General features: G+C 47.2%; 8 protein-coding genes across 9 annotated transcripts; 4 read left to right on the top strand and 4 right to left on the bottom strand.

Moving 5' to 3' along the window:
* Positions 1-98: 98 nt before the first annotated feature.
* On the bottom strand, positions 99-2,892 carry LOC111079734 (zinc finger protein 329). Its single transcript, XM_022375007.2, has 6 exons — positions 2,207-2,892; positions 1,755-2,141; positions 1,511-1,693; positions 1,348-1,449; positions 612-1,281; positions 99-550 (listed from the first exon to the last, which is right to left on the bottom strand). The coding sequence occupies exons 1-6, from the start codon at positions 2,736-2,738 to the stop codon at positions 295-297; spliced, it is 2,130 nt and encodes a 709-aa protein (XP_022230699.2). The 5' UTR covers positions 2,739-2,892; the 3' UTR covers positions 99-294.
* Positions 2,893-2,918: 26 nt separating this feature from the next.
* On the top strand, positions 2,919-4,000 carry LOC111079738 (tigger transposable element-derived protein 3). Its single transcript, XM_022375015.2, has 2 exons — positions 2,919-3,183; positions 3,241-4,000. Exons 1-2 carry the CDS (start codon positions 3,071-3,073, stop codon positions 3,824-3,826), a joined length of 699 nt encoding a protein of 232 aa, XP_022230707.2. The 5' UTR covers positions 2,919-3,070; the 3' UTR covers positions 3,827-4,000.
* Positions 4,001-4,185: 185 nt separating this feature from the next.
* LOC111079733 lies at positions 4,186-11,314 on the bottom strand. Of its 2 annotated transcripts, none has more exons than XM_022375005.2 (13): positions 10,744-11,314; positions 10,544-10,670; positions 10,033-10,473; positions 9,801-9,959; positions 9,605-9,718; positions 9,154-9,510; positions 7,238-8,053; positions 6,986-7,165; positions 6,831-6,926; positions 6,701-6,736; positions 6,259-6,543; positions 5,067-6,111; positions 4,186-4,992 (listed from the first exon to the last, which is right to left on the bottom strand). In XM_022375005.2, the coding sequence occupies exons 1-13, from the start codon at positions 11,119-11,121 to the stop codon at positions 4,773-4,775; spliced, it is 4,254 nt and encodes a 1,417-aa protein (XP_022230697.2). In that variant the 5' UTR covers positions 11,122-11,314; the 3' UTR covers positions 4,186-4,772. The 2 variants fall into 2 exon arrangements, with proteins under 2 accessions (XP_022230697.2, XP_022230698.2); XM_022375006.2 differs by having other exon boundaries at positions 9,801-9,956.
* Positions 11,315-11,400: 86 nt separating this feature from the next.
* On the top strand, positions 11,401-15,604 carry LOC111079735 (zinc finger MYND domain-containing protein 11). The gene is made up of 4 exons (XM_022375010.2): positions 11,401-11,471; positions 13,198-13,331; positions 13,393-14,453; positions 14,517-15,604. Exons 2-4 carry the CDS (start codon positions 13,214-13,216, stop codon positions 15,216-15,218), a joined length of 1,881 nt encoding a protein of 626 aa, XP_022230702.2. The 5' UTR covers positions 11,401-11,471; positions 13,198-13,213; the 3' UTR covers positions 15,219-15,604.
* Positions 11,545-12,984, bottom strand: LOC111079739 (zinc finger and BTB domain-containing protein 41). The gene is made up of 2 exons (XM_022375016.2): positions 12,529-12,984; positions 11,545-12,472 (listed from the first exon to the last, which is right to left on the bottom strand). Exons 1-2 carry the CDS (start codon positions 12,907-12,909, stop codon positions 11,555-11,557), a joined length of 1,299 nt encoding a protein of 432 aa, XP_022230708.2. The 5' UTR covers positions 12,910-12,984; the 3' UTR covers positions 11,545-11,554.
* Positions 15,406-16,493, bottom strand: LOC111079742. Its single transcript, XM_022375018.2, has 4 exons — positions 16,481-16,493; positions 15,977-16,420; positions 15,790-15,912; positions 15,406-15,732 (listed from the first exon to the last, which is right to left on the bottom strand). Exons 1-4 carry the CDS (start codon positions 16,491-16,493, stop codon positions 15,578-15,580), a joined length of 735 nt encoding a protein of 244 aa, XP_022230710.2. The 3' UTR covers positions 15,406-15,577.
* A 99-nt stretch (positions 16,494-16,592) lies between these two features.
* Positions 16,593-18,106, top strand: LOC111079737 (GTP-binding protein 128up). The gene is made up of 4 exons (XM_022375014.2): positions 16,593-16,756; positions 16,845-16,965; positions 17,024-17,864; positions 17,925-18,106. Exons 1-4 carry the CDS (start codon positions 16,715-16,717, stop codon positions 18,025-18,027), a joined length of 1,107 nt encoding a protein of 368 aa, XP_022230706.1. The 5' UTR covers positions 16,593-16,714; the 3' UTR covers positions 18,028-18,106.
* Positions 18,107-18,681: 575 nt separating this feature from the next.
* Positions 18,682-22,273, top strand: LOC111079743 (DNA-directed RNA polymerase III subunit RPC2). Its single transcript, XM_022375019.2, has 2 exons — positions 18,682-19,634; positions 19,695-22,273. Exons 1-2 carry the CDS (start codon positions 18,752-18,754, stop codon positions 22,223-22,225), a joined length of 3,414 nt encoding a protein of 1,137 aa, XP_022230711.2. The 5' UTR covers positions 18,682-18,751; the 3' UTR covers positions 22,226-22,273.
* Positions 22,274-24,701: the final 2,428 nt, after the last annotated feature.

Raw genomic sequence — 24,701 nt, 5'->3', positions numbered from 1 at the left:
CTTCAGAAGCACTTTTCTTATGGTTTATTGAGATTGGTAACTTCAAAAATATCATGGTTAGGTTCCTATGTACCCTGCGGGGAAATACACGTGAATGTATGTAAATACCAGCAGCAGGGTCGGTCTGAGTTCTCTGAGCAAAATAGTTAATGGAAATTTTTGTCGGTCGGTCGGTCGATTGTTGGTGTGGTGTAAATTGGATACAGTCTTCTAGCTCTCGTTAGCTATTCTTTTTGTTTGATGCTTCAGGTTCATCGCTTAACTTCTATGCAGGTAAATGGATCGGTCCTCCGTTCAGGGAACCAAGTCGAGCAGTTCGTCCAAAGTGGTGGAATTCGAGAAGAGATCTGTTGTAATGTCGTCGTAGTCAACCCCCAGGCTCTTCAGCTCACTGAAGCATTCTTCGCTGAATCCTGGAATTTCAAGTGAGGTATTGTTCTTGCTAAAGGCATCGTGCCGATTTGTATAGCCAATCCGCTCGCGAAACATCTCGGCCAGCTCCTCATCGCTTAGCTCGATGCAGTGCACCTTTTTGGAATGTAGTCGGATTCTGGAAGAGAATCAATATTTAATAACTTTTATAGACAGCTTCGAGCTGCCGCCATACGTACTTTTTGCGATCGGCAAACTCCTCGGGGCAGTGTCCACATTTGTAGGGATAGGCGGTGTGCTCGAACTGATGCTGGCGCATGCGAGCCCGCGATGTGGTCTCAAAGTTGCACTTCTCGCAGCGCCAAACCTGCTTCTGGTGGCTCCTGTTCTCGTGCTCGCGCATCAAAGCAAAGTTTTGAAACTGACTGCCACAAATGAGGCAGCTGACCTGTTCGTCGTTAACATGGGCGCGCTCGTAGTGCACACGGAGCTCGGCCGCGTTTATGTAGTTCAGTGCGCACTTGTCGCACTGGTAATGCCGTTCTGAGTGCCGCTTGCGGTGCACGGCCAGAAAGTCGGCACTCTTGAAAATCTTGTGACAAATTTCGCATGCATGCAGCGTGTCCACTGAATGTAGCTGCTGCAAATGGATCTCGTACTTGCGCAGGCTGCTGAATTTCTGCTCGCAGAAGGTGCACTGGACGGGGTCCTTCACCTGGCAGAATCGTTGGTGCGCCTGCAGGCTGGCCTTTTGGTTGAAAACTTTACCGCAGGCCCCACATGTGTGCGATTCGGGTAGGTCGCGAGCCGCCTGAGTGTGCATCCTTGTGTAATGAGTTCGGGCTGATCTCTGATCTTTGAAGACCCGGGGACAGGCTGGACAGTTCTGCTGCACATAGCAGTACATTTCTGCAATTCGTAATGCAGAATGGGATATGGAATATCAATGGGAATGTGTGTCCGCCCCTTGCTTACCAAAATCCCCATCGATCTTATGATGATGAATCAGATGTTTTTGCATTTCCTGCCGGTTCTTCGTGTCGTAACTATTGCAGGGACGACACTTGAAGCTTTGATCTAAAACGAAATCAATGCTTATAGGTTTGCTCACATGTTCTCTTTTAGGGCTGCTACCCACTCTTGGTCAATCCAATGATATCATCTTCGGCCATATCGATCTTGTGAATGCTGATATAATGACTCCTGATCTGTTTCGCATCAGTGTGCGCATACTTGCACATATTGCAGCTCAGAATGGGTATGTCGGGGCTGTCTTTCCTGCTCGTCGAAGACCCCTGAAGGGAGCCCACACTCTCACTCTCTACAAATCAAGTGTAAGTCCTTGGTTTATACATTCCAAAGTTCAATTGCCTGGGCCTTACCATTTAGCAGTAGGTCTTTAATGGACTCAATGGCCTGCTCTTCTTCCTGCGCCGCGCTATTCTTGTTGCTCTCATCGGCATCAGCACCTGCATCTGCATCGTTCAGTGTCATGTACAGAGCACGTTGTATAAGATCGCACTCGACATCGGGGAAGCTGGACAGGTCGCCGTTTTTGTTGTTGTTGAAATTAAATTTGTAATTGTTATTATTCTCGCCACTTTGGCTGCTCGCGGATTTGATTGCCTGAGGATTGCCTGCCAATGGGGAGCCCATACTATTCGTAATACTATTCTCAAAGAAGGTCTCATTGTTCTTGGCGTCCGAGCCGTCATTCTCGTCCTCCTCCTCCAGATCGTTGTTGTCATATTTGACATCAAACAGAATCACTGATAAATACATTAAATACAATAAATTCCAGTTTATACGATGGAATAGGGAGAAGGATCCATACCATCATCCTCTTTTGGGGGCTTCTTGGCCGCAACATCCGTATCCAGACGCGGAATCTTGGCACCTCTCATATACAGTACATTCTCCTCAATTGGTCCTGGCACACCATCGTAGCTCTCCACAAATTTGTCAAACTCTTGACTGAACTGATTCCACCGAAGCGTCTCGGAGCTAGCCTTCCGCTTGAGCTCTCCTGGGGGACTGGGCAGTTTCACCGTTTTAGCTTCGGCATACAGCTTCTGATTGGACGCGAGAGCCATTTCCACAAAGTGCATCGCCACCTCAAGGGCGCGGCAACACCGCACACAGATCTGCATGGGCCACTGGTAGCCGCCGGGGCTAACTGCCCTCATTTCAAGGTTGGTGCACTGACTTAGACTCTGGCCATAGGTGCGCGACTTTTGCAGATTTGGCATTTCGGCGTCTAACTTCACCGTTTTTCGATTCACAGATAGACACGCTCGACATTTTGCCAAGTTGCGTTTGTTAATGGGCGACAGCGCGGAATCCGCAACAGCGGTTGCGGCTTCCATTGTCGCACCTGTTGCCTGTTGATTCTCTAGCCTGATGTTTGTTGTTATTAATGTTTGTTAAAAGCTTTTTATTTGTTTTATGGAAGGAAATAAAATTTAGCTGCTGTCAATGTGTTTTGTACCGCCTTTTGTGGTTCTTTCCGCAAACATCGCCCACCTCTATTGGCCAGATATCGATATAACCATCACATCGATGACAAAACTGAAAAAAATATATATTTTTGTACTTAATTAATAAAGATTTTAATAAAATGCACTTAAATGGACACTGCAAACATCTGCGACTTGTCTTGGTTCGGTTTATGCGCTTGAGCTAAGCTAATGATAAGAAAATGCCTCCTCGCCGAAGCAGGACTCCCCGTAGATTGCTTTCTTTGAGCGAAAAAAGTGAAGTTATCCAGGTGCAGGAGAAGGAGAAACTGTCCGTTCGAGATCTGGCCAGGAGGTATGCTATGGTTCGCAGACTCGTAATTGTATAAACAATATGTTTACCTTTTTGCAGATTTAATATAGGAAAAACCCAAGCAGCTGAAATTTTGAAAAACAAAGGTCAAATCGATGCTAAACTAAAATCAGGAGTCAATGGCCATCTAAAGAAGAACTGTCTGAGTCAGCAGGGCTCCCACATCGATGAGTTGTGCTTCAGCTGGTTCAACACGGCCAGGAGCGAAAACATTCGATTGTCTGGCCAGGGGGTAAGGACAAAGGCACGAGAAATAGCCCAGCATTTGGGATACGCTGGCTTCTCCGCCTCGGACGGTTGGCTGCAGAAGTGGCGCAAGCGACACAACATAATTTTCAACTCCACCCGCGAAACACTGGACGTCCAGCAGTTTGAGTGCATCCTGGTCAAAAGCGAGCCGCTAATGAGTAATGATGAGGATAGTTTGATGTGCAGTGCTCATGCTGGAGAGGAGCCAACTGTCTTCATGCACAATCCGATAACATCCTTTGACGAGGCAATGATGCAGCTTGCTCGCTTGAAGGAGTTTGCCAAAGACGATTATATATCACATCAACAGCTAAGCAGCCTGGAGAACCAGTGGACTTGGAAGAGGAACAACCTGAAAATGGAGCACCTCCCTTAACCAAAACAAACTGATTTCTGTTACCATTAGTATTCATGCATCTCTGCGATTGCCTAAGTTATCGTACTAATTTATTTCATTTAATTTACGTTACTTTTGTTTAAACCGAACTGACTCGAAAGTGATTATGTTACATTTGTAAATACACGTAAACTTCTTTCAAACAATCTGTCTTTATCCACACATTGGTTTCGTATCAGAAATGCGATGTGAAAACAAAATAAAATGGAAAGGCACTTCGACTCTGCCGAAAAGGTGAGGGACAGGGCCCTACCGATGGTGTTCCAGTTTTGGGTAGGTACATGTAAGTTTTCTTATTTATTTGAATGGAAATGCACTTACATCGTGGTGTACGGGTACGGAACGATTATGCTAACAGGTTGTTTATTGCTTTCAAATATCCAATGTACATTATCAATTTGTCGAAGCGGCCTTCGCTACGCCATTCTTGGCTTGCTAATAATAATATAAAAATACATGTGTTTTGCTTACACACTATTGTTTGAGCTCTTTGGCCAATGCAGAGCGTCGCCGCGTTGGTCGTGATTGGGGGTTGAGACCATCCCATTGGGTAGCAACGGAATTGCATTCCCAGTTAAGTGTGGAACGACCACTCCCAGATCCGCTTAAAGGAAATCCATGGCATGGCTAGATTATTATTATACATACATATATTCCAACCAAATCACCACAATTGTTGCATGTACAAATTGGTGCATACATGTGTCGGTGATGGGTCGATAATTGTGATAATGATATTATGCTTATGAGTCTATGCCTTAGGGGGGAAAACTGCAAGACATTAAATGTGTTTGTGTGTGGGTGTGTGTTAAAAACTGCATATGGAAACAGCAGTACTTATAGACTACATCATCAAATTTGTACAGGGTTTGTGTGTGTGTGTTTGTGTTTACTTCTCAGGACTACTAATGAGCATGATTCAGAACTATTTTGATATATTCGCCACTGCTACGGATGGTTCGTCGCCCATCTGCATCTCCTTTTCTCGTTCGGCCTCCAGCTCCTTGCGCCGCACCAATTGCCCATTGCGTGTGACGACCTTCATGTCGTGTGGATTGGTATAGCCCACATTGTGGCGAAAGATTTCCGCCAGCTCTGATTCCGTTAGCTGCACATGATGAACGGACAGTGCATGGACGCGAAGTCTAATTAACAGAGAGGAAATATTTCAGATGATAGACGATGATACGTAGATGTCTATTAATTCTAGGGTACTTACGCTCCGCGACGTAAATAAGTGCGGTCGCATTTGGGGCACTTGTAGGCTGTCAAGCCTCTGTGTACGGTCATGTGGTGCCGCAAATGCAGGCTGGTCTTCACCTCTTTCTGGCATATCGAGCACACATGGCGCAACTTCAGATGGGAGGCGTTCTGATGCCGCACCAAATGATGCTTGAAGGCGAACATCTTGCGACAGCCATCCAGAGAACATCGGAACGACTTCTCGGTGGCATGTTTCGCCAGCATGTGTCTGTCCAGTTCAGTTTTGTGTACAAAGTCCTTTCCGCACAGCTTGCACGAAAACTTGCGGTTCAAATGCCGCTTCATGTGGAACTTGAGTAGCGCCATTGTGCGATACGTTGTCCCACAGGTGCCACATCTGTGCTCATAGCCCAAGCGTGCCGATTCACCAATGGAATGCGTTTCTATCTCATGCTTTACCAGCTTGCCCAGCTCATCAAAGCTCTTCTTGCAGAGCTTGCACACGTAGATGGGGTTACGTGGCATGCGCGAACGTAGCCCCTTAATGGGCGATGGCTCCATTGCCGCAGTCAACAGTTTGTCGCTGCCGTTGAGTAGGGGGCTGGGTGCAAATGCATTGGTGCTTGGGCTGGTGGTGCTTGTGCTCGTGCTCGGATTGCTAGTGTATGCTGGGAGTGCGGTACTGACGATTTGTTTGTTGCTCGTACTGGGCGTGGTGGGCGTAAGCGTTGGCGTAAGCCTGGAGTTTCCTGCATCCCCCATTAAGTCAAAGTCAAAATCAAATGGCGTTGGTGTGGATGATGACGACGATGCTGTTGTGGCGGTATGTTGCGCGGATGCTGTCTCGCCCTTGACTAGAACATGATCTATGCTGTTCATGGTTCGTGGCTCTGACGATTCGTCGGGGGGATTTGGGGTTCTTTCTGAAGCTGATTCTGCTTTTATGGTCGATCTTATCGATGTCGATGATGATGATGCTGATGCTGATGTGGATGCGGATGTGGCTGAAGTAGTTGTTGGCTCTTCTTTTAATCCGGCGCCTTCTGGTTTGACTGCTACCTCTGGTGAGTACAACAACAATCAAAGATCATGTTCGCCATCGAACAACAGCATATTTAGTTTATCAATCGGATTGTGCATCGACATGTGTTGGGCATAGTTTGAATTGGAATTTGAGTTCATTCGTGCATGGCTATTATCGCTCTTACCGCATTCCCCATCGCCATAGCCAACAGTCTCCGTCCCCGACGGTGCCGTCGAAGCCATCTCGAGCTGCTGCTGCCCTTTATTCCCATTATCGTCAGCCGTATTCGCCGGCATTGAGGTGGTTGCTGTGCATGTGGTGCTTGTGGTTGTCGCTGCCGAGCTGCTTGTTGTTTGGTTGGATTGCATCTCAATTATCGTGTCCACCAAATGGCTGCGCTGCAGATGTCGGGTCAGTGTGCTCTTAGCCGCAAAGGAGCGAATGCATCGCGGGCACTCAAAGGGTAGTTCTGTGAATAGACAAGCAATATTTATTCTATCTATTCTAGCTACGGCTGAAATGACGAGTGCTGAATGCAGAATGAAATGGCACTGAGATAATCAAATGTGTAGATCTCCCTTTTGATACGAATATAAGTAAATAAAGGATTTCGCAACGCTACTTACTGCGTATAATGAAGACCTCGTTGGCATGCACGGATACTGTAACGAATTGAGTGCAAAATGATAGTTATAACAACGGCTTAAAGGAGGGGTAGAAGACCAGGAGAAAAGCTCTCTTTTTGGCTCCACTTACCTCCATCGTTGATGCCGTGATGCGCATTCAGATGCTTTCGCATTTCCGTGTCCAATTCACACTCAAACGGACACTTGGCACACATCAGCATGGGCTCTGAAAATGCATTGAGCAATTGTAGATTTAATCAACAAGCAGCATTTAGCTCGGCTTACTCCTATCCATTTCCAGTTGTATTGTCTCGATATTGGTGCGGGCCACCAATACCTTGTCGCCCTTCGCCTGGACCATGTCCCGGGTGGGCATGCGCTTGTGCACGGTCTTGTAGTGCCTGATGAGGAGACGCTTCATGTTGTAGAGATTGGTGCAGAGCTCACAGCGGTAGGGGGCCAGGCCTACAATAAAAAACAAGACAAGATATTGTAGGGATATATAGAGCGAAGGCTGTTGCTGCTCCCGGGACTCACCTCGATGCACAAACATGTGATTCTCGAACTTGTATTGGCTTGTAAACTTTTTGTTGCAAAATATGCAGTAGGGTTTTTGCAGATGCTTGGATTGCTCGTCGTCAAAGTCATCCACATCGTCGTCGTCGCTTGTTAGCAGCAGATTCTGATCGGTGGCTGCATCATTGTTGTCATTTTCATCCTCATTCTCAGCGTCTTCATCTTCTTCGTCGTCTTCGTCCTCCTCCTCATCCTCGCCAACGGCCTCGTCCTCATCATCAAACTCCTCAAACAGATTCTCAGCATCAAAGTCTAAGCTGATATTGTTGTTGTCAATCACAATATCGTCACCATCCACCACGGGCATATCATCGGCGGGTATGGTGCATATGGCGGCCACATCTGTGTTGTCAATAAAATCCTGCATATCCCCAAACATGGAGATGTTCGCCGACGTTGTCGGCGTTGGCAATGCCTGTACGGGCTGTGTCGCTGTCAGACTGCTCGTTGAGATTTCTGGAAAGATTTCATATGTGTCCCCGTTGGCCATTGCCTCAGCGGCTATTGTACCCGGATTTCCCTGTCCCTGTCCTTGTCCCTCTACCACTGTCCCAGTGCCAGTCCCTGCTACTGTCGCCGCATAGAACAACGGTGTGGCATCTACCACCACATTGATTTCGCCCGACTGCGTTATCGTGGATGTTTGGGTTGCTATCGCTGACAGTTGCTCCGGCTGCTGCTGCTGCTGTTGCTGCTGATCCTGTTGCTGTTGTTGCTGATGCTGAAGCATTGGCTGATTGTCAACCGTCGCCGCCGCCGCCAGCGCTGCAGGCGGATCTGTAAAATATGCAATTAAATAAGGTCCACAAAAGAATAATCAAAAAATAACCAGGGAATTCAACTGAAATACTGATACCATAACTTGTTAGATTTTGTATAAAAAAAAACACACACAATATAAAGGAGCTTTTGTTAGAGGTTGCACGACAAAAAAAAAAAGATTAATCAATCGATCAATGCTCAAAGGAACGACAAAAACCAAAGGCAAAATGAAAGAGTTCTATGTATCTTTTCTCGTCCTTACCGAAAGTCATACCACGATCCCTCTCGACTTGCATCAGTTATTTATTTGGCTCTTATCAGTTATCAATGAGTGAATAAAATAGCTTGTTAAGAGTTTGTTTTTTTGTTTCTCAAGTGAATCTGTGAATCAACCCCTGCCCTACCCGTATACGAATGCTAAAACACTTAACGCCATTATGATTTGAGATCCGATTTACTAAGTAGATGATGCGTGGTATATGGCATACATATATAGATATAAATATGTGCGATACATGTACAAATTTCATTCTATTTCATTTTCTATTATTTACATTCACTTTTCCTTCTTCTCTTTTGCTGTCGGTGGTATCTGTGGTGCCCCATAAAATAACCGCCAAATGAATTAACCAAACACATAAACCACAAATCAAAAACGGTCTACAGCTTCGGTAAACGAAAACTTTCACACCCTTGTACAAAAAATCGTGATAAATTATTCTATAAATAAAAAATAAACCCTTATATACGAGACCAGAGACATGAAAATATCTTGGCTGTTATTGCCGATCTAGAGGGTGTTGGAGATATCTCCCTTCACGGCAGTCCTCAGCAAGGGTATAAAATGAAACATAAATCGAAAGGAAAGTAAAGGAAAGGGGGGAATCTACTCAAAGGACACACAACACCTGCACAATTTGCACAGTAGTCATTTGGAAGCGTGTCTTTCCTGACAAGCGATAAACTCAATCATAACTGGTCAAAAAATTGAAAAATATTTACTTTCATTTGCGATTCATTTCATAACGCACCGCAATACCCCAAAAGTCGAATGATAACCGATAGAAGTCGAAGTAAAATTCCCTGGTTATGGTCGTAACCATCTCAAGACTCACATTGAATGCCCAGTGGAATTTCGGTGTGCTGCGGCTGAGCGCCCTGCTCCTTGGAGCCTTGGCCACTGGTGCGAGCCGAACTGATGCCGTCACCGACGGTGTCTGACTCACTTGTCCAACTGGGACGCAGCTGTACCTCCGACGGTTGAATCATATGCTTCTCAGTGTAGTGCACCCGCAGCTGGCTGGAGGTCCTCCCTTCGAAGAGGCACATGTCGCAGGAATAAGTTTGCGATTCATCGCCGGCCTCCTTTCCATTCCTCTCGTTCCTGAGATGCGTTGCCTTGTAGTGCAGAGAGAGATCGGTACTGCGCAGCGAGTAGAAGGGGCACTGATCGCAGTAGAACTTGGGCAAATCTGCATAGAGACAAAGGCAAAGTGGATAAGTCGGATCCGATCGAAAGGCGGAGAATATCGAGCGGGTGGGGCATGGGGCGGTATGGGTACTAACGGCTGTGGCTCAACTGGTGAGATTTCAGACGCCCCAGGGTGGCAAATGCTTTGGTACAGTCTTTGCACTTGTACTTGAGGGGAGCGGATCCAATGGGTATTGGTTTTGGCTTGACTGTAAGAGCGAAACAAACAGAAACGGAAACGGTACGGTCAAGGGGATCATTCTCCTGGGAGATTGGATGGGTTTCATTTACCTTTTATCTTCGGCAGCATTTCCTCCACAATTAGTTCACTGACATCGATGTCCATGGGCTCGTTTTCGGCACCACCTCCAAGAAGATTTTGAAGGCTCAAATTTCCAGTGGTGTTGCTGTTGGGCCTGCTATCATCGATGTATTCTATCACCACACCTGCTAGAGAAGAGAAAAGGGAGGATGACTACACAGTCCACTGAGTCCACTGGCCTCTGCCAGTGATTTAACGCACCGCCTCCGTTTATCTGCAAGGTCCCATCGGGCATGACGACATATTCGCTGCCAATGCTCATATTTTTGCACTGCATTTGAGTCAGATTGGTGGTCAAAGCGCCAGCACCAGCAGCCACAGGCTCGCCCATGCTGGCGGCCAGCTGCTGTTCAATGTCGCGCAGTTGATCTTCGTCGATGGACGGTTGGACATAGTCACCAGGCGTGAGAACTGTGGGAATCAGCAGCTCCATGTCCTCCAGGGTGCACACTTTAACCTCCTTCTCGACAGCAGCAGCCGCGGATGAAGTGGAGGGGGTGGCACTGTAGAATGTAGATTTTGGTTTCACTTGATCGTCCGCCTGGTTGGCCGACATGCCATGGGTCGCACTATAGTGCTCCTGCAAGAGACGCTGCTTTAGCGTAACGAAGCTGCAGACTTTGCAGCTGTAGGAGCTGCCATCTAAAATGATATTTGCGATTTAAGTATTCATTTGGCACTGAAGGCTTTCTTTCGAAGATTACTCCCGTACCAACGTGCTGCCGTATGTGCTGCTTTAGCTCCATCCGATTGTAGACGACAAAGCCGCAGAGTTTGCACTCGTGCCGGAATGCCTTTTGGGGCTTCGTCTTGTCCTCCCCCGTCTGCCGCAGCGCCGCCTAAAAGCAGCGAATTAATGAGTTTAATAAAAAAAAACCGCGTCACCACAACCAGAAACAACCCCCCACCCACCTCTGGCTGTTTGATGGACCCGTTGTAGCGCTGCGCCAGCGTGGGACGGGCCTTTCCCGGACACAGTTTGCGGCAGAGTATTTCGTGTGCGCGCAGTGCATTCTGCAGGAAGTAGTAGGCTATTTGCAAGCTCTTGCTACACTCAACGCATATGTATTGTGGCAGCTCCGGCGAGTTTTCGGCGCGTATGCAGAATAGCAGACAACGCAGCAGGGGAATTTTATCCGCTTCACTTGGATCTAGATTGCGCGCCACCGCCAGCGTGTCCAGTTTGAGGAACTCCGCATCGGATTTCAGACAGCAGCGACATGTAAATTTGTAGTTTATTTGGGATAATCCTGAGCCTGAGCCCGTTTTCAACCTATTGTTAGATGCCATATTTCACAAGCGGTTGCGCGCGGACATTTAATTACGCGTATGTTGATTAAGTGTGTTGGCACATTGACTGCGACTTGGCAAGAAACAAGTATTTTTAGTTTTCCGTAGGATATTTTATTGTTTTTCTTCGATTTTGCATCAAAGCCTCATTTTAGACGCTAGAGGTGTCAAACCATCGAGGGCACTATCGATAGTATCGATGTTTTGTACAGGGTTGCAATATCCATGGCAAATCGACATCGATGGCTGTTATCGGGCTTGTGCTGCAATTTCTTACATTTTCACATTTGAAAATTTGCAAATTCGCATCCATACTAAATGATACATATAAAAAGTTAATTACAATACATGTGAGTACAAAATGATCTTAATTTTCATGCACAGTGTTTCCCCATTTAAAACCAGATTGTATTTAATGTTCAATGAACTCAATTTATTCAATTTCTGAGGCGATCTCTGGGTCGTCTGCCGTCTCCAGTTCCCTATGTAGCACATTTACATGAACTCGTTCATGCAATCTTAACACCTCAACGGTTTGAAATCTCCTCCAGCACACGCGGCAAGCGTAGTTGCGAGAATTTTCGCGTTTGTGAACCCTCTTAATGTGATTTTTGAGAATGGAGTTCTCGCGAAAGTGTTTCTGGCAGTGGGGACAGGTGAGGCGGGGCTGTGAGTGCGTTCGCCGATGAACTGCGAGGGCAGAGGTGCTCTTGTACGACTGGCCGCACACTTCACACGTGTAGTTTCGCTGGCCGGAATGCACTGTAATGTGCTGTTGGTAATCCCATTTGGAGGGAGCATTGTAGGAGCACAACTTGCACTGCCACTCCAAAGGCTTGAAGTGGTAGCGGGCCCGATGCTCCAGCAGCTTGGAGGCACATCCGAATCCCTTGTTGCAAACACTACAGACGTTGGGATTCTGGCCGCAGTGTACTCTGTACTTGTGCACCTCCAGTTGGAATTCGTTGAGGAAGCTCCGCCGGCATTCGTCGCAAATAATCACTGTAATGTGGTTGGTGGGCATAAACTGGACGAGTCTGTCATAGTAGGCGGGATAGCGGCAGTGCCAGCCCTTGCTGCGCACCTTACTGGCATACTGGCGCTCGCACCAGGCCCTGAGAGATCGAGAGCTCGTGCAGACCACCTGCGGCAAGAGCGTGAAAGAGAAACGCTGGGCCATCGCATCCGAAACCCGTTGCGCACTCTGCAGGCGCTCCCTCCTGAACAGCCCCTTGTGGGATTGCCAGAGAACTGTGTGCTCTTCCAGAAGATCTATGAAATAGTGCATTATCTCTGGACTCGTCCGTAGCAAGCTGTAGAAGGGCTTCTGGGGCGTGTTTAGGACGTAGTTCTGTACGAATTTCAATATGTTATTTAATTGGAGCGCCAGTTGGTCTAGCTACCTACATCTTGGCCGTTTTTGTTTTCCTCTTCTGCCTCCGATTCGCAGCTGAGATTGTCGTCCGAGTCATCGAGAAACTCGACGTTTGTAAAGACCTCTTCCTGCTCCTCTTCAGATTCTGATATTCTATTCTCCTCGGCATTCGTTCGATTTGCCATTTCTAGTTCTATTTCGTCATATATTTCGCTATCATCGCCGTCGAGCTTGATGGCATCTGTGTGTTGGCGTCTCAAATGATTCATAAACACATCCCAGTCGGCGCCAGTGAAGGCGTCGGCGCTGCAAAGGCAGCATTTTATCACAATTGTGCATGTGCCGTCCTGCTTCAAATATACTCGAGCACCTTCCACATAGTTTTTCGTGTTTGTGTAATGCGGAGAACTCATGATTTTGCCATTTAAACCATTTGAAAAAGTAAACAATTCTTTGCAGCGTGACCGTGACGATAACGATACAAAATACCATCCGACCAAAAAATAAATACCATTAAATACCATTTCAGTGTCGAGAAATACCATTTAAATACCATACATTTAAAACATTTGGTATTTTTCGGTACATTTATTATGAAAAAACAACAACAAAAAATACTCTCCTGGTTCAGGTTCATTTGACTCACTTCGGTTCATCGCAAAAATTTCAACAAAATTTATATATTTGCTTACCCGGTTTAGATTGCGAAATAAAGATATGACACAGCAGCTCTTCCCCCCCGTATGCATTCGCCTATGGATGCAACATTTAATGTCTGGCGCAGCGGTGCCCAAACAGACATTGGAGCGCTCATTGCTTGGACCGTTGAATTCTGGTAAGCAACCAAAATATTTACCTCTGCATTTACGCTGTTTATCAATCGAATCTTTACACAGATGAGGCAAGCCAGGCGGTGGAGGATGCTACAAACATGGGTATTCTGGTGGCCCAAGGAAAAGGCATGCGTAGCGTTTTGTCCTTTTGCCAGAAACTGAAATCCATTCCCACCTCATTGGCGGACAGATATTGCTACGAGTGCAACCTGCCTGGGGCACTGACGGGCTGCAAATCGTGTTCGCGGTCATTTCACGTATTCTGTCAACGCAAACATCCAGAAAAACCAACATACGATGTGCCCTCGGACAAGGGCCAGCCGTATAGATTCCCGCTAAATGAATCGGACACTGACGGAGAGACTGCCAGAAAAAAGAAGCGGAAGCACGAATCACTTCCGATGGAGCTCCAGCTGGACCACAACAGCAACATCAGCATTAGCCATTTAGATCGTAGTACCCCATTGCCCTCTGTCAAGCGCGAGAGTCCGGATTGGTACGACGATGTGTCCTTTGTCAGCGAGCAGCCGGCTGCGCGTACGCGGAAAAAGTCCAAGGTTAAGACTGAGCAGCCACCGATTGTAGAGCCGGATTCGTCAAGCGATCTGGAGAACTGCACTGCCTGTCGTCTGATGACGCTGGCAAGGATCCAACACCCCCCGCATTTGGACAAGGAAGAGCTCAGTTGCGTGCTTCGCTACTCTTGGGCCAAGCATCAGAGTTGGCTGATCACAGATGTGGAAAAGTACATGAACAAACATTTAAACAGTCGCGACAGAGCGCTGGTGAAGCGCATTCTCTTCAAGACGAACACGCTTGGCCAGGCGGCCATTGAGCGGAACATTGAGGCAAAGAAGTACAAGTACTTGACGGAGCTCTTTGTCGATTTGCTCGACCTGCAGCACAACATCGGCGTCTTCTTTGGCCCCACAGAACAGGAGTACAATGCCACACAATGGCTGATGCGCGATGTAACGCACGACATTCGGGAAATCCGGCTTTGTCCGGACTGCTTTCGCAACTCCAACGAAATGGATTGCAGCATGTGGTTCGCCAAGCCCTGCCTTCAGCGGCATGAAGTGGTGTTTGCCAAGCAAGCCGGTTGGCCGCACTGGCCAGCAAAGGTAAGTAGTAGTATCCAGGAATTAATTGACAAAGTAATTCATTTTCATCCATTTTCTGTATAGGTGATTAGCGTGTCATCGAAAAAACCGATCAAATACGATGTGCGCTTTTTTGGCAAAAACCATTTGCGGGCATCCGTCTTGGAGAAGGATATTATTCCGATAGAGGCCGATGTGCCATTCAAGCAGAAAGCGAAGATGTCGAAAGCCCTGGTCGACGCCATGAGGGAATTGGAATGTCACAAGATGTTGTCAAACTACTCGGCCGATCTCTTTGGCTTTCACGCAGATCCCGCCGCCACCAAAGAGGCCATCGATAAGGCGCTGTCCCATTGCCCGGAGCCCACAATCACTGCGGCTCCTGCTAAGCGTGTGCGCCCCTGCACCCCAGCGATTAGTGCCAAGAGGCCGCAAATGAGTGCAGCCACTCCTACTCCGGTTCCCACTCGACTACTGCCACAACGTCGGTTGCACCTTGCAGCTCACATCGCGGGAAGAGATGAAAGAGATGAACCAATGACAGGAAATGATGAGCTTCACAACCTAAGATTAGATTTAATCGATTGCCAGGATAAGTTATTAGAAAAGACTGAGGCACTGGCCGCCCTGAGAAAGGAGATGATCGATAGCAAGCGCAAGCGCTGGTGTCAGCTATGCCTTCAGGCGGCTCGGTTCGATTGCTGCTTTAACGCCTCGTACTGCAGCTCAAAATGCCAGAGTCGGCACAAAAAACTTCACAAGCGTGTGTGCAAGGCAAAACATTAGAATATCTGAAAATGTCAGCCTGTAGCCCCTTCAGAATTGTTTGGCATGGTCGGAGAGGAAGGAACGACTCCTGGTTTTTAAAAACAGAGCACCAGCAACCCTCTTGCTTCCATTTAGAAACTTCAACAGTTCAACAGTATTGGCCTTCATTTTGTTTCTTTCTTTTTATTTATTGTATTGGCTCCTCGAGAGAGTAAGCTAACTGGAAATGTAAATCCAATGGAGCCTTTCTATATACTTACACGCTAGCTTATAGGTATGTACATAGTGAAAAATGAATATATCCCAGTTAAGATCTTAGACCAGACGAGACGGCTTGAAGAACTGCCCTTCTGGTCCAAGAGTCTTGTGAAATAAAACTACTTGTGTGCATTGTTTTGCATTAAAATATATCTAGTCACATTTTCTATGCGCATAAATTGCTGCTCCCAGTCCATATCACTTACCTCGGTGATCCTGAACGTCTGCAAGCGGTTGTTTCCAACGAAACGCCCCACCAGATGAATAGCGCAACCTGAAAAGCATTTTATAGATTTACTACAAATATGTGGCAACGGTTTGTTAAGCTTGCCTGTGGACAGTGTTTTCAGATCGCCCTCAAAATCGTAGTAAATGCCCTGGAGGATGGGTCCATCACTGCGCACCAGCAGGGTGTGCTCACACCTCTTTCCTTCTATAATGCGCACCAGTTTCCCTGTGAAACATGCAATTATTTAATGTTTAATAGCTGTAGGGATTTATATTATATTTATCCCCACCGTACACGTTCCAGATAGCATTTAAATCGGGATACATTTTGTGGCTGTTCAAACAGAAATCCACGCGCCCCACTAGACTTAGCAAATCACGACCCGGCTTGGTCATTGGCGAGGCTTTCGGCTCTACCTTTGCCATGGTCTCCATTTTGATGGGAGCGGCTTTGGATTTGTATGCTACGCCCAGGGACTTCGGTTGCAGCTTCGGTGGGGGCATATAAACAAATTCATGTGGTGCCCTTACTCTGGGAACCTCTTCTACGAAACCTTCATATTTCAGTTTGTTATCCTTGGGGCAGACAGTTAGCTTTGTTTGCCGGAGCTGGCTGCCAGTTGTACGAGAAAGTTCTGCAGCCGTTGGAAAGCTGCGATTCAAGAACGACGCATTACTTCCAAGCTGGCTCTTGAATTTCGCCTGGCTGTTAACCAGTGATGTTCTTGGTTTCCCTTTTAAATAAATAAACTTTATATTTTTTCAGGTACTGAATTTATTAAAACAAAATTTACCTTTGCTGAACATTTTAACGTAACGTTTTTTTAATAACTGTAGAAATACAGCAATACATCGATAGCATATTTTCATAGGTTCATAGTGCTGGAAAACTTCACGTCGATTTTCTGTCCTTTTCAACACTGTCACTCCCGCTGTCCACGCGAGTGCCAAGTTATTTTATTTCTTTACATGCATATTTGATAATAAATCAGTTCGTTGATCAAACTGTATTCACCTGAGACGCAGCCATGAGTACGATTCTGGAGAAAATTTCGGCCATCGAGTCGGAGGTAAGCGGTGCTGCAATCACTAAAATCACTGCTGTAAAACTAACCTGTCTCGTATCTTTTCGTCCCCGTCCCCCTCTTCCCTGCACAGATGGCACGCACGCAGAAGAACAAGGCGACATCGGCGCATTTGGGTCTGCTGAAGGCGAAGCTGGCCAAACTTCGGCGGGAGCTGATCTCGCCCAAAGGAGGCGGCGGTGGCACTGGAGAAGGTACGTCGACACGCGTTATCATTTCAATGGATAACAACCAATTGGTAATCTCTTTTAGCCGGCTTTGAGGTGGCCAAAACGGGAGATGCAAGAGTGGGGTTCGTCGGGTTTCCTTCGGTGGGCAAGTCGACGTTGCTATCGAATTTAGCCGGAGTGTACTCGGAGGTGGCCGCCTACGAGTTCACAACCCTGACGACGGTGCCTGGATGCATCAAGTATAAAGGAGCCAAGATCCAGCTGCTCGATTTGCCCGGTATCATCGAGGGAGCCAAGGACGGCAAGGGTCGTGGTCGTCAGGTGATTGCCGTGGCCCGCACCTGCAATCTAATATTCATGGTCTTGGATTGCCTCAAGCCGTTGGGCCACAAGAAGCTGCTGGAGCACGAATTGGAAGGCTTTGGCATTCGGCTGAACAAGAAACCGCCAAACATTTACTACAAACGGAAGGATAAGGGCGGCATCAATCTCAACTCAATGGTCACGCAATCGGAGCTGGACACGGATCTGGTCAAGACGATCCTCTCGGAATATAAAATACACAATGCGGATATTACGCTGCGTTACGATGCCACCAGCGACGACCTGATCGACGTCATTGAGGGCAATCGTATTTATATACCCTGTATCTATCTGCTGAACAAGATCGACCAGATCTCTATTGAGGAGCTGGACGTCATTTACAAGATTCCGCACTGTGTGCCAATTTCGGCGCATCACCACTGGAACTTTGACGACTTGCTCGAGCTTATGTGGGAGTATCTGAGGCTGATTCGAATTTACACCAAGCCCAAAGGACAGCTGCCAGACTACAACTCGCCCGTGGTTCTGCACAACGAGCGGACCAGCATCGAAGACTTTTGCAACAAGCTGCATCGCTCCATAGTCAAGGAGTTTAAATAGTGAGTGTAAATCTGATATATATGTAGAAATTTGGGATTTAAATATTCGTTTATTTTTAGTGCGCTCGTTTGGGGCTCTTCGGTCAAGCACCAGCCGCAGAAGGTGGGCATTGAGCACGTACTAAACGATGAGGATGTGGTGCAGATTGTGAAAAAGGTTTAGAGCTTCGTGTTGATTACATTTTGATTGTGTTTGATTGCAGTTTTGCATTTGAAAATAAAAAAAACGAAACCTGCTGTAATTGTTTTGATTTGATTTTCGAGCCAACTTAACATGTATCTGTTAAGTCCAGTGCGATGGGTTGTGATCTGTTAGGTGTTTTACCATCACTACTGCATCGTGCATGCTAGGGCTGCAAAACCACAGATGGCGCTATCGATAGTACGTAGTATGCTTTGGCTGTTTTTGTTTGAACCTTATTATGTAAGCAATCCAATAAAAAAGCGTTCTAAAAACTAGCCAGTCTTGTAGAAAATGGATGTATCTATCGGATAAAATTATTCGTTTAGGTCTGAGAGGGCCAACTAGCCAGTAATATAAAACTAAATATCAAAATTATGGAATACGATTTCAACCAATAAAATATAACGTTAACCCTTTGTCGACCAGGAGGGTATTTAATATTTCCATGAAATTTATGTAACTTTACCATATTTTACGCATTACAGGTGAAAGATGTCGGTGGTCATTTTTGGTTTGTTAGTGAAGAGGAGGATGGAGCTACAAGGAGCCTTTACAAAAAGTATTATTTTCCGCGGTTTAACAAAGGGTGGTCAACTTTTTAAATAGGGGGGTGTTAAGTGGGTTAAGAGTCTCGTTTGATCGCCGGATTGCCCTGGTTTTTTTTTATGAAATTGTTAAAAATTAAAAAAATAAGAATAATTAGATGGTGGAACTAAAGAAAGGCGACAAACATATCGAGGCTAATGTCTGGGACCCAGGCGACAGCAAGGAATGGGCCACACCCATCAAGCCGCTGGAGGAGAAGTGGAAATTACTGCCGGCATTCCTACAGGTGAAGGGCCTCGTCAGGCAGCACATTGATTCGTTCAACCACTTCATAAATGTGGACATCAAGAAGATAGTGCGTGCCAACGAGCTGGTCACTAGCGGGGCCGATCCCCTCTTCTACCTCAAGTACTTGGATGTGCGGGTGGGCAAGCCCGATATCGATGATGGCTACAACATAACCAAGGCGACCACGCCGCACGAGTGCCGCCTGAGGGACACCACCTACTCGTCCCCCATTACCGTGGACATTGAGTACACTCGCGGTACGCAGCGCATCAAGAGGAACAACCTGCTCATTGGCAGGATGCCACTCATGTTAAGGTGCTCCAATTGCGTGCTGACCGGAAAGTCGGAATTTGAATTGTCCAAGCTGAACGAGTGTCCACTGGATCCCGGCGGCTACTTTGTGGTGCGTGGCCAGGAGAAGGTGATACTCATCCAGGAGCAGCTGTCGTGGAACAAAATGCTTACCGAGGACTTCAACGGCGTCGTCCAGTGCCAGGTCACGTCCTCCACCCACGAGAAGAAGTCCCGTACTCTGGTGCTGAGCAAACACGGACGCTACTACATGAAGCACAACTCCATGACGGACGATATACCCATCGTGGTCATCTTCAAGGCGTTGGGCATTGTCTCTGACCAGGAGATCATGGCACACATTGGCATAGACCCAAAGTCGCAGAATCGCTTCGGTGCCTCCCTGCTGGAGGCTTTCAATTTGAAGGTGTTTACCCAGCAGCGGGCTCTGGACTACATGGGTGAGACGATCCTCGTTTTGTTTACTCCTTAGCTAATTGTCTGATTTCCACATTCTTCAGGCTCCAAGCTGGTGGTAAAGCGCTTCCAAAGCGCCACCACAAAGACACCCTCAGAAGAGGCGCGTGAGCTGCTGCTCACCACGATCCTTGCGCATGTTCCGGTGGACAACTTCAACTTCCAAATGAAGGCCATCTACGTGTCCATGATGGTGCGACGTGTGATGGCCGCCGAGCTGGACAAGACGCTCTTTGACGATCGCGACTACTACGGCAACAAGCGTTTGGAGTTGGCCGGCTCCCTCATCTCGCTCATGTTCGAGGATCTGTTCAAGCGCATGAACTGGGAGCTGAAAATGATCGCGGACAAGAACATACCCAAGGTGAAGGCGGCGCAGTTCGATGTGGTGAAGCATATGAGAGCGGCACAGATTACCGCCGGCCTGGAGTCGGCCATCAGTTCGGGCAACTGGACCATCAAGCGATTCAAAATGGAGCGAGCTGGCGTCACCCAGGTTTTGTCCCGCCTCAGCTATATATCCGCTCTGGGCATGATGACGCGAGTAAACTCTCAGTTCGAGAAGACGCGGAAGGTGTCCGGCCCCAGATCGTTGCAGCCCAGTCAGTGGGGCATGCTCTGTCCATCGGATACGCCTGAGGGCGAGGCCTGCGGCTTGGTCAAGAATCTGGCTCTAATGACGCACATCACGACGGAGGTGGAGGAGCGTCCGGTGATGATTTTGGCATTCAACGCCGGTGTGGAGGATATACGTGAAGTGAGCGGCAATCCCATCAACAACCCGAATGTCTTTCTGGTGTTCATCAACGGCAATGTGCTCGGTCTCACGCTGAATCACAAGCATTTGGTGCGGAATCTACGCTACATGCGGCGTAAAGGGCGCATGGGCAGCTTTGTGTCCGTGCACACATCCTACACTCAGCGGTGCATCTATATACACACCGATGGCGGGCGCCTGTGCCGTCCCTATATCATTGTGGAGAATCGCCGTCCGCGGGTCAAACAATTCCATCTGGACGAGCTTGAGCGGGGCGTGCGAAAGTTTGACGATTTCCTCTTGGATGGCCTCATCGAGTACCTGGATGTGAACGAGGAGAACGATTCGTTTATTGCGTGGAACGAGGAGCACATAGAGGAGGGCACCACCCACCTGGAGGTTGAACCATTCACGCTGCTAGGGGTGTGTGCGGGCCTCGTCCCTTATCCGCATCACAACCAAAGCCCCAGGAACACCTATCAATGCGCCATGGGCAAGCAGGCGATGGGCATGATTGGCTACAATCAAAAGAACCGCATAGACTCGCTGATGTACAACCTGGTCTATCCCCAGGCGCCAATGGTCAAGACCAAGACCATAGAGCTGACAAACTTTGACAAGCTGCCGGCCGGACAGAACGCCACCGTGGCCGTGATGAGTTACTCGGGCTACGACATCGAGGATGCGCTGATCCTGAACAAGGCTTCCATTGATCGCGGCTATGGCCGATGTTTGGTGTACAAGAACTCCAAGTGCACGGTGAAGCGGTATGCCAACCAGACCTTTGACCGGATCATGGGTCCCGTTAAGGATGCCCTCACCAACAAGGTGATATTCAAGCACGATGTCCTGGACACGGATGGCATTGTGGCACCGGGCGAGCAGATCCAAAACAAGCAGATCATGATCAACAAGGAGATGCCGGCGGTGACTTCCCTCAATCCATTGGAGGGTCAATCGACTCAGGTGCCCTACACAGCGGTGCCCATCAGCTACAAGGGGGCCGAGCCCAGCTATGTTGAGCGCGTGATGGTCTCGGCCAACTCGGAGGAGGACTTCCTCATCAAGATCCTTCTGCGCCAGACCCGCATACCCGAGATTGGCGACAAGTTCAGCTCGCGGCACGGTCAGAAGGGTGTCACGGGGCTCATTGTGGACCAGGAGGACATGCCCTACAATGATTCCGGCATTTGTCCGGACATGATCATGAACCCTCACGGATTCCCCTCCCGCATGACAGTGGGCAAGACTCTGGAGCTGCTCGGCGGCAAGGCCGGACTTCTCGAGGGCAAATTCCACTATGGCACGGCATTTGGTGGCTCGAAGGTGGGCGACATTCAGGCGGAGCTGGAGCGGCACGGCTTCAACTATATGGGCAAGGACTTCTTCTACTCGGGCATCACTGGAGCTCCCCTGCAGGCGTACATCTACTCCGGCCCGGTCTACTATCAGAAGCTGAAGCACATGGTCCAGGACAAAATGCACGCCAGGGCGCGGGGTCCCAAGGCCGTGCTCACACGCCAGCCAACCCAGGGCCGGAGTCGGGAGGGCGGCCTGCGGCTAGGCGAAATGGAGCGCGACTGTCTCATCTCGTACGGCGCCAGCATGCTGATTATGGAGCGTCTGATGATATCCTCCGACGCCTTTGAGGTGGATGTGTGTCGTACCTGTGGCCGCCTGGCCTACTGCTCCTGGTGCCACTTCTGTCAGTCGTCGGCTCACGTCTCGAAGATATCCATGCCGTATGCCTGCAAGCTGCTCTTCCAGGAGCTGACCAGCATGAACGTGGTGCCCAAGATGATCCTGGAAGACTACTAATTGCTGGACCCTGAATTTCAAAATAAAATGTTTTCCTCTTTTTTAAAATCTGCCAAAGTGCAGTGTTTGCTCTCTCTCTCTCTCTAGAATCCTTGTTTGATATATGTTTATGGCTGTCCTTGGGGACTGCCCACAGGCGGTTCCCATTTCGTTGCTTTACTTTCGCATTTGCGTACAGTTTTACATATTCATGAAGGTCCCTGCCAACGAAGGAGCGGGGGCAACGACAAGTCCTTTTGCTTAGCAGAGCTGGTAACTAACATCAGCTCAGCAGCTTTTAATTGCCTCTGTTATCCCTTTTTAGGGCTCTTTAATTGATAACACTAGTCAACACGATTTTTCCTCAAGGAACAAAACGAACTTTTTCTTAAAGATTTGGGGCTTAGAAATGGTTTGATGATATTTTTTTTTTTATGCAGAACTTTTTTTAATTTTTAAGCTGGTATTTTTTTTAAGCTTTTTTCAGAGGTAGTTGTTTTTACATAGCTCTAGTAAGACTGGTTGTAGAACTTTGATATTTTGAGATAATTAAACAGCTAGAAGTGAAGCCCAAACACTTTGTGATTACAGCTTACCGTCTGGAAATATAAAGCATTGAAATGCAAGAATGATGATTTTTGTGCGGTATTTTTTACGAAATTTGACTTTAAAAACTCAGGAAAGTCAAAAAAAATTATATCTTGTGTTTTATATTTTTTTGTGTATAGGTGCATTAATTTGGCGTCGTTTAAGGTATCGCTCATTAAAATCTATGGAGACTTTGAGCTAAAATTCGTTAACCAAACCTAAAAAATGAAAAAAATGAACAAAAAATACCTTTTCGATGGTTGCGGGCCCAACTGCCAATTGGGAATTTTCGACTTTTCCGAGTTTTTAAAGTCAAAATTTCGTAAAAATACCGCACAAAAATCATCATTTATGCATTTCACTGCTTTATATTTCCCAGACGGTAAGCTGTAATCACAAAGTGTTTGGGCTTCACTTCTAGCTGTTTTAATTATATTTTCAAAATATCAAAGTTCTTTACAACCAGACGTAAGATACTAGAGCTATGTGAAAAAACAAGCGCTACCTCTGAAAAAAGCTTAAAAAAAAATACCAGACTTCAAAAATTCTTCAAAAAAAAGTTCTGCAATAGAAAAAAAACCATAATTCTTTAAAAAATTTAAAATCCCCATATCTATCAGAAAAAGTCGGTTTGGATCCTTGAGGAAAAAAAAAGTTCGATTTTGTCGAGTAGTGTAATTAATGTGGGTTCCTTTGCGTCATCTGAAGCATTTGAGGGGCTTCTTTGTTTGGCTATACAATGATATACTCGCCTTCGTTTGTGTCACCTCACCTGACTGTGAATGTAAGTCTCAACCCAGATAGGAGCTGGAGTCAACGTCTCCCAGTGGTCAATGCACTGACTCGGGGCACGTGACTCGACACATTGCACCCACACAAGGCAATGTCCTTGTGCGTCTTTTCAAGTGACTTCCGCTCGAAATCGTCAAAGCCACCTGCCAGGCAGACACCCCAATCCGCCACTCCAAGTGACTGCCACAGATGCTGTTGTTGCTGCTGTTGTTGTTGTTCCCCTGGATGCAGTGCAATGACAGGACAGCAAAAAGGGGCAAGCTGCCAAGCAACAGTAGCAGGAGCAGCAGCAGCCAATGGGGCGCACAATGATGACAATTTAAGGCTGCCACCGCCGGCAGCACCCATCCCACACCACACTACACGTTCTATCCATACCATACCATTCCTTCCATTCAGGTTCCAAAGCAACTCAACTCAATCTGGGTCCACTTTCCGGCTTCGCTTCGCTTCGGGTTTCCTTTCATTTCTTTTGGCTATTTGTCAAAAAGTTTGCTGTTTGCTCCCCAGCAACAAGGGGTCTCTGGCTATGGATGGGTTGTCTGTGTCTATGTGTCTGTGTGTGTTTAGATATTATAGATTTAAATGGGTGTTGGCCACTTGGGCAGAGAGTTAAGTGCTGCTTAACTGTCCGGCTGGGTGAAGTCCGAAGGATGGTCAATGGTAGGGATGATTGTACTATAGTGTGCACTGATGAAATGGTTTTCCCATGATTGTCCCCTTTTGGTGCATCTGCCGAGTGGGATGGGATAGGGATCAGTGGAGGGGATTAGCTTTGCTTTATATTCCCATTTAATGCCGATGAACGTTAGTTCTATTTCATCCTTTGCTGATAACAGCGCTCTGCTGATAACATAGTAAGCTTACTTACTCTCGCTTTTTCTCAATTTGCGTGCTCTTTTGTAAGCTCTGCATATCAATGCTCTCTTTTGGCTACTTAGTGATGCTGATTGGGCGGGGCTAGAATTGGAACTCCTCAAGTTTTTGCTATTGATATATACGAGTTTTTAATAAAAAGAAACAAAAAAAAATAGGATAGCTTTTGATACCATTGCGGATTTATCCTTCTCATAGCAAATAAACTTTTGTTGATTTAGTTTTGCATGTAAGCCACCCA

The sequence above is a fragment of the Drosophila obscura genome, unplaced genomic scaffold (genome assembly GCF_018151105.1).
Source record: "Drosophila obscura isolate BZ-5 IFL unplaced genomic scaffold, ASM1815110v1 contig_151, whole genome shotgun sequence".
Classification (NCBI taxonomy): Eukaryota; Metazoa; Arthropoda; class Insecta; order Diptera; family Drosophilidae; genus Drosophila; species Drosophila obscura.
This window is presented reverse-complemented; position numbering and strand designations above follow the sequence as displayed.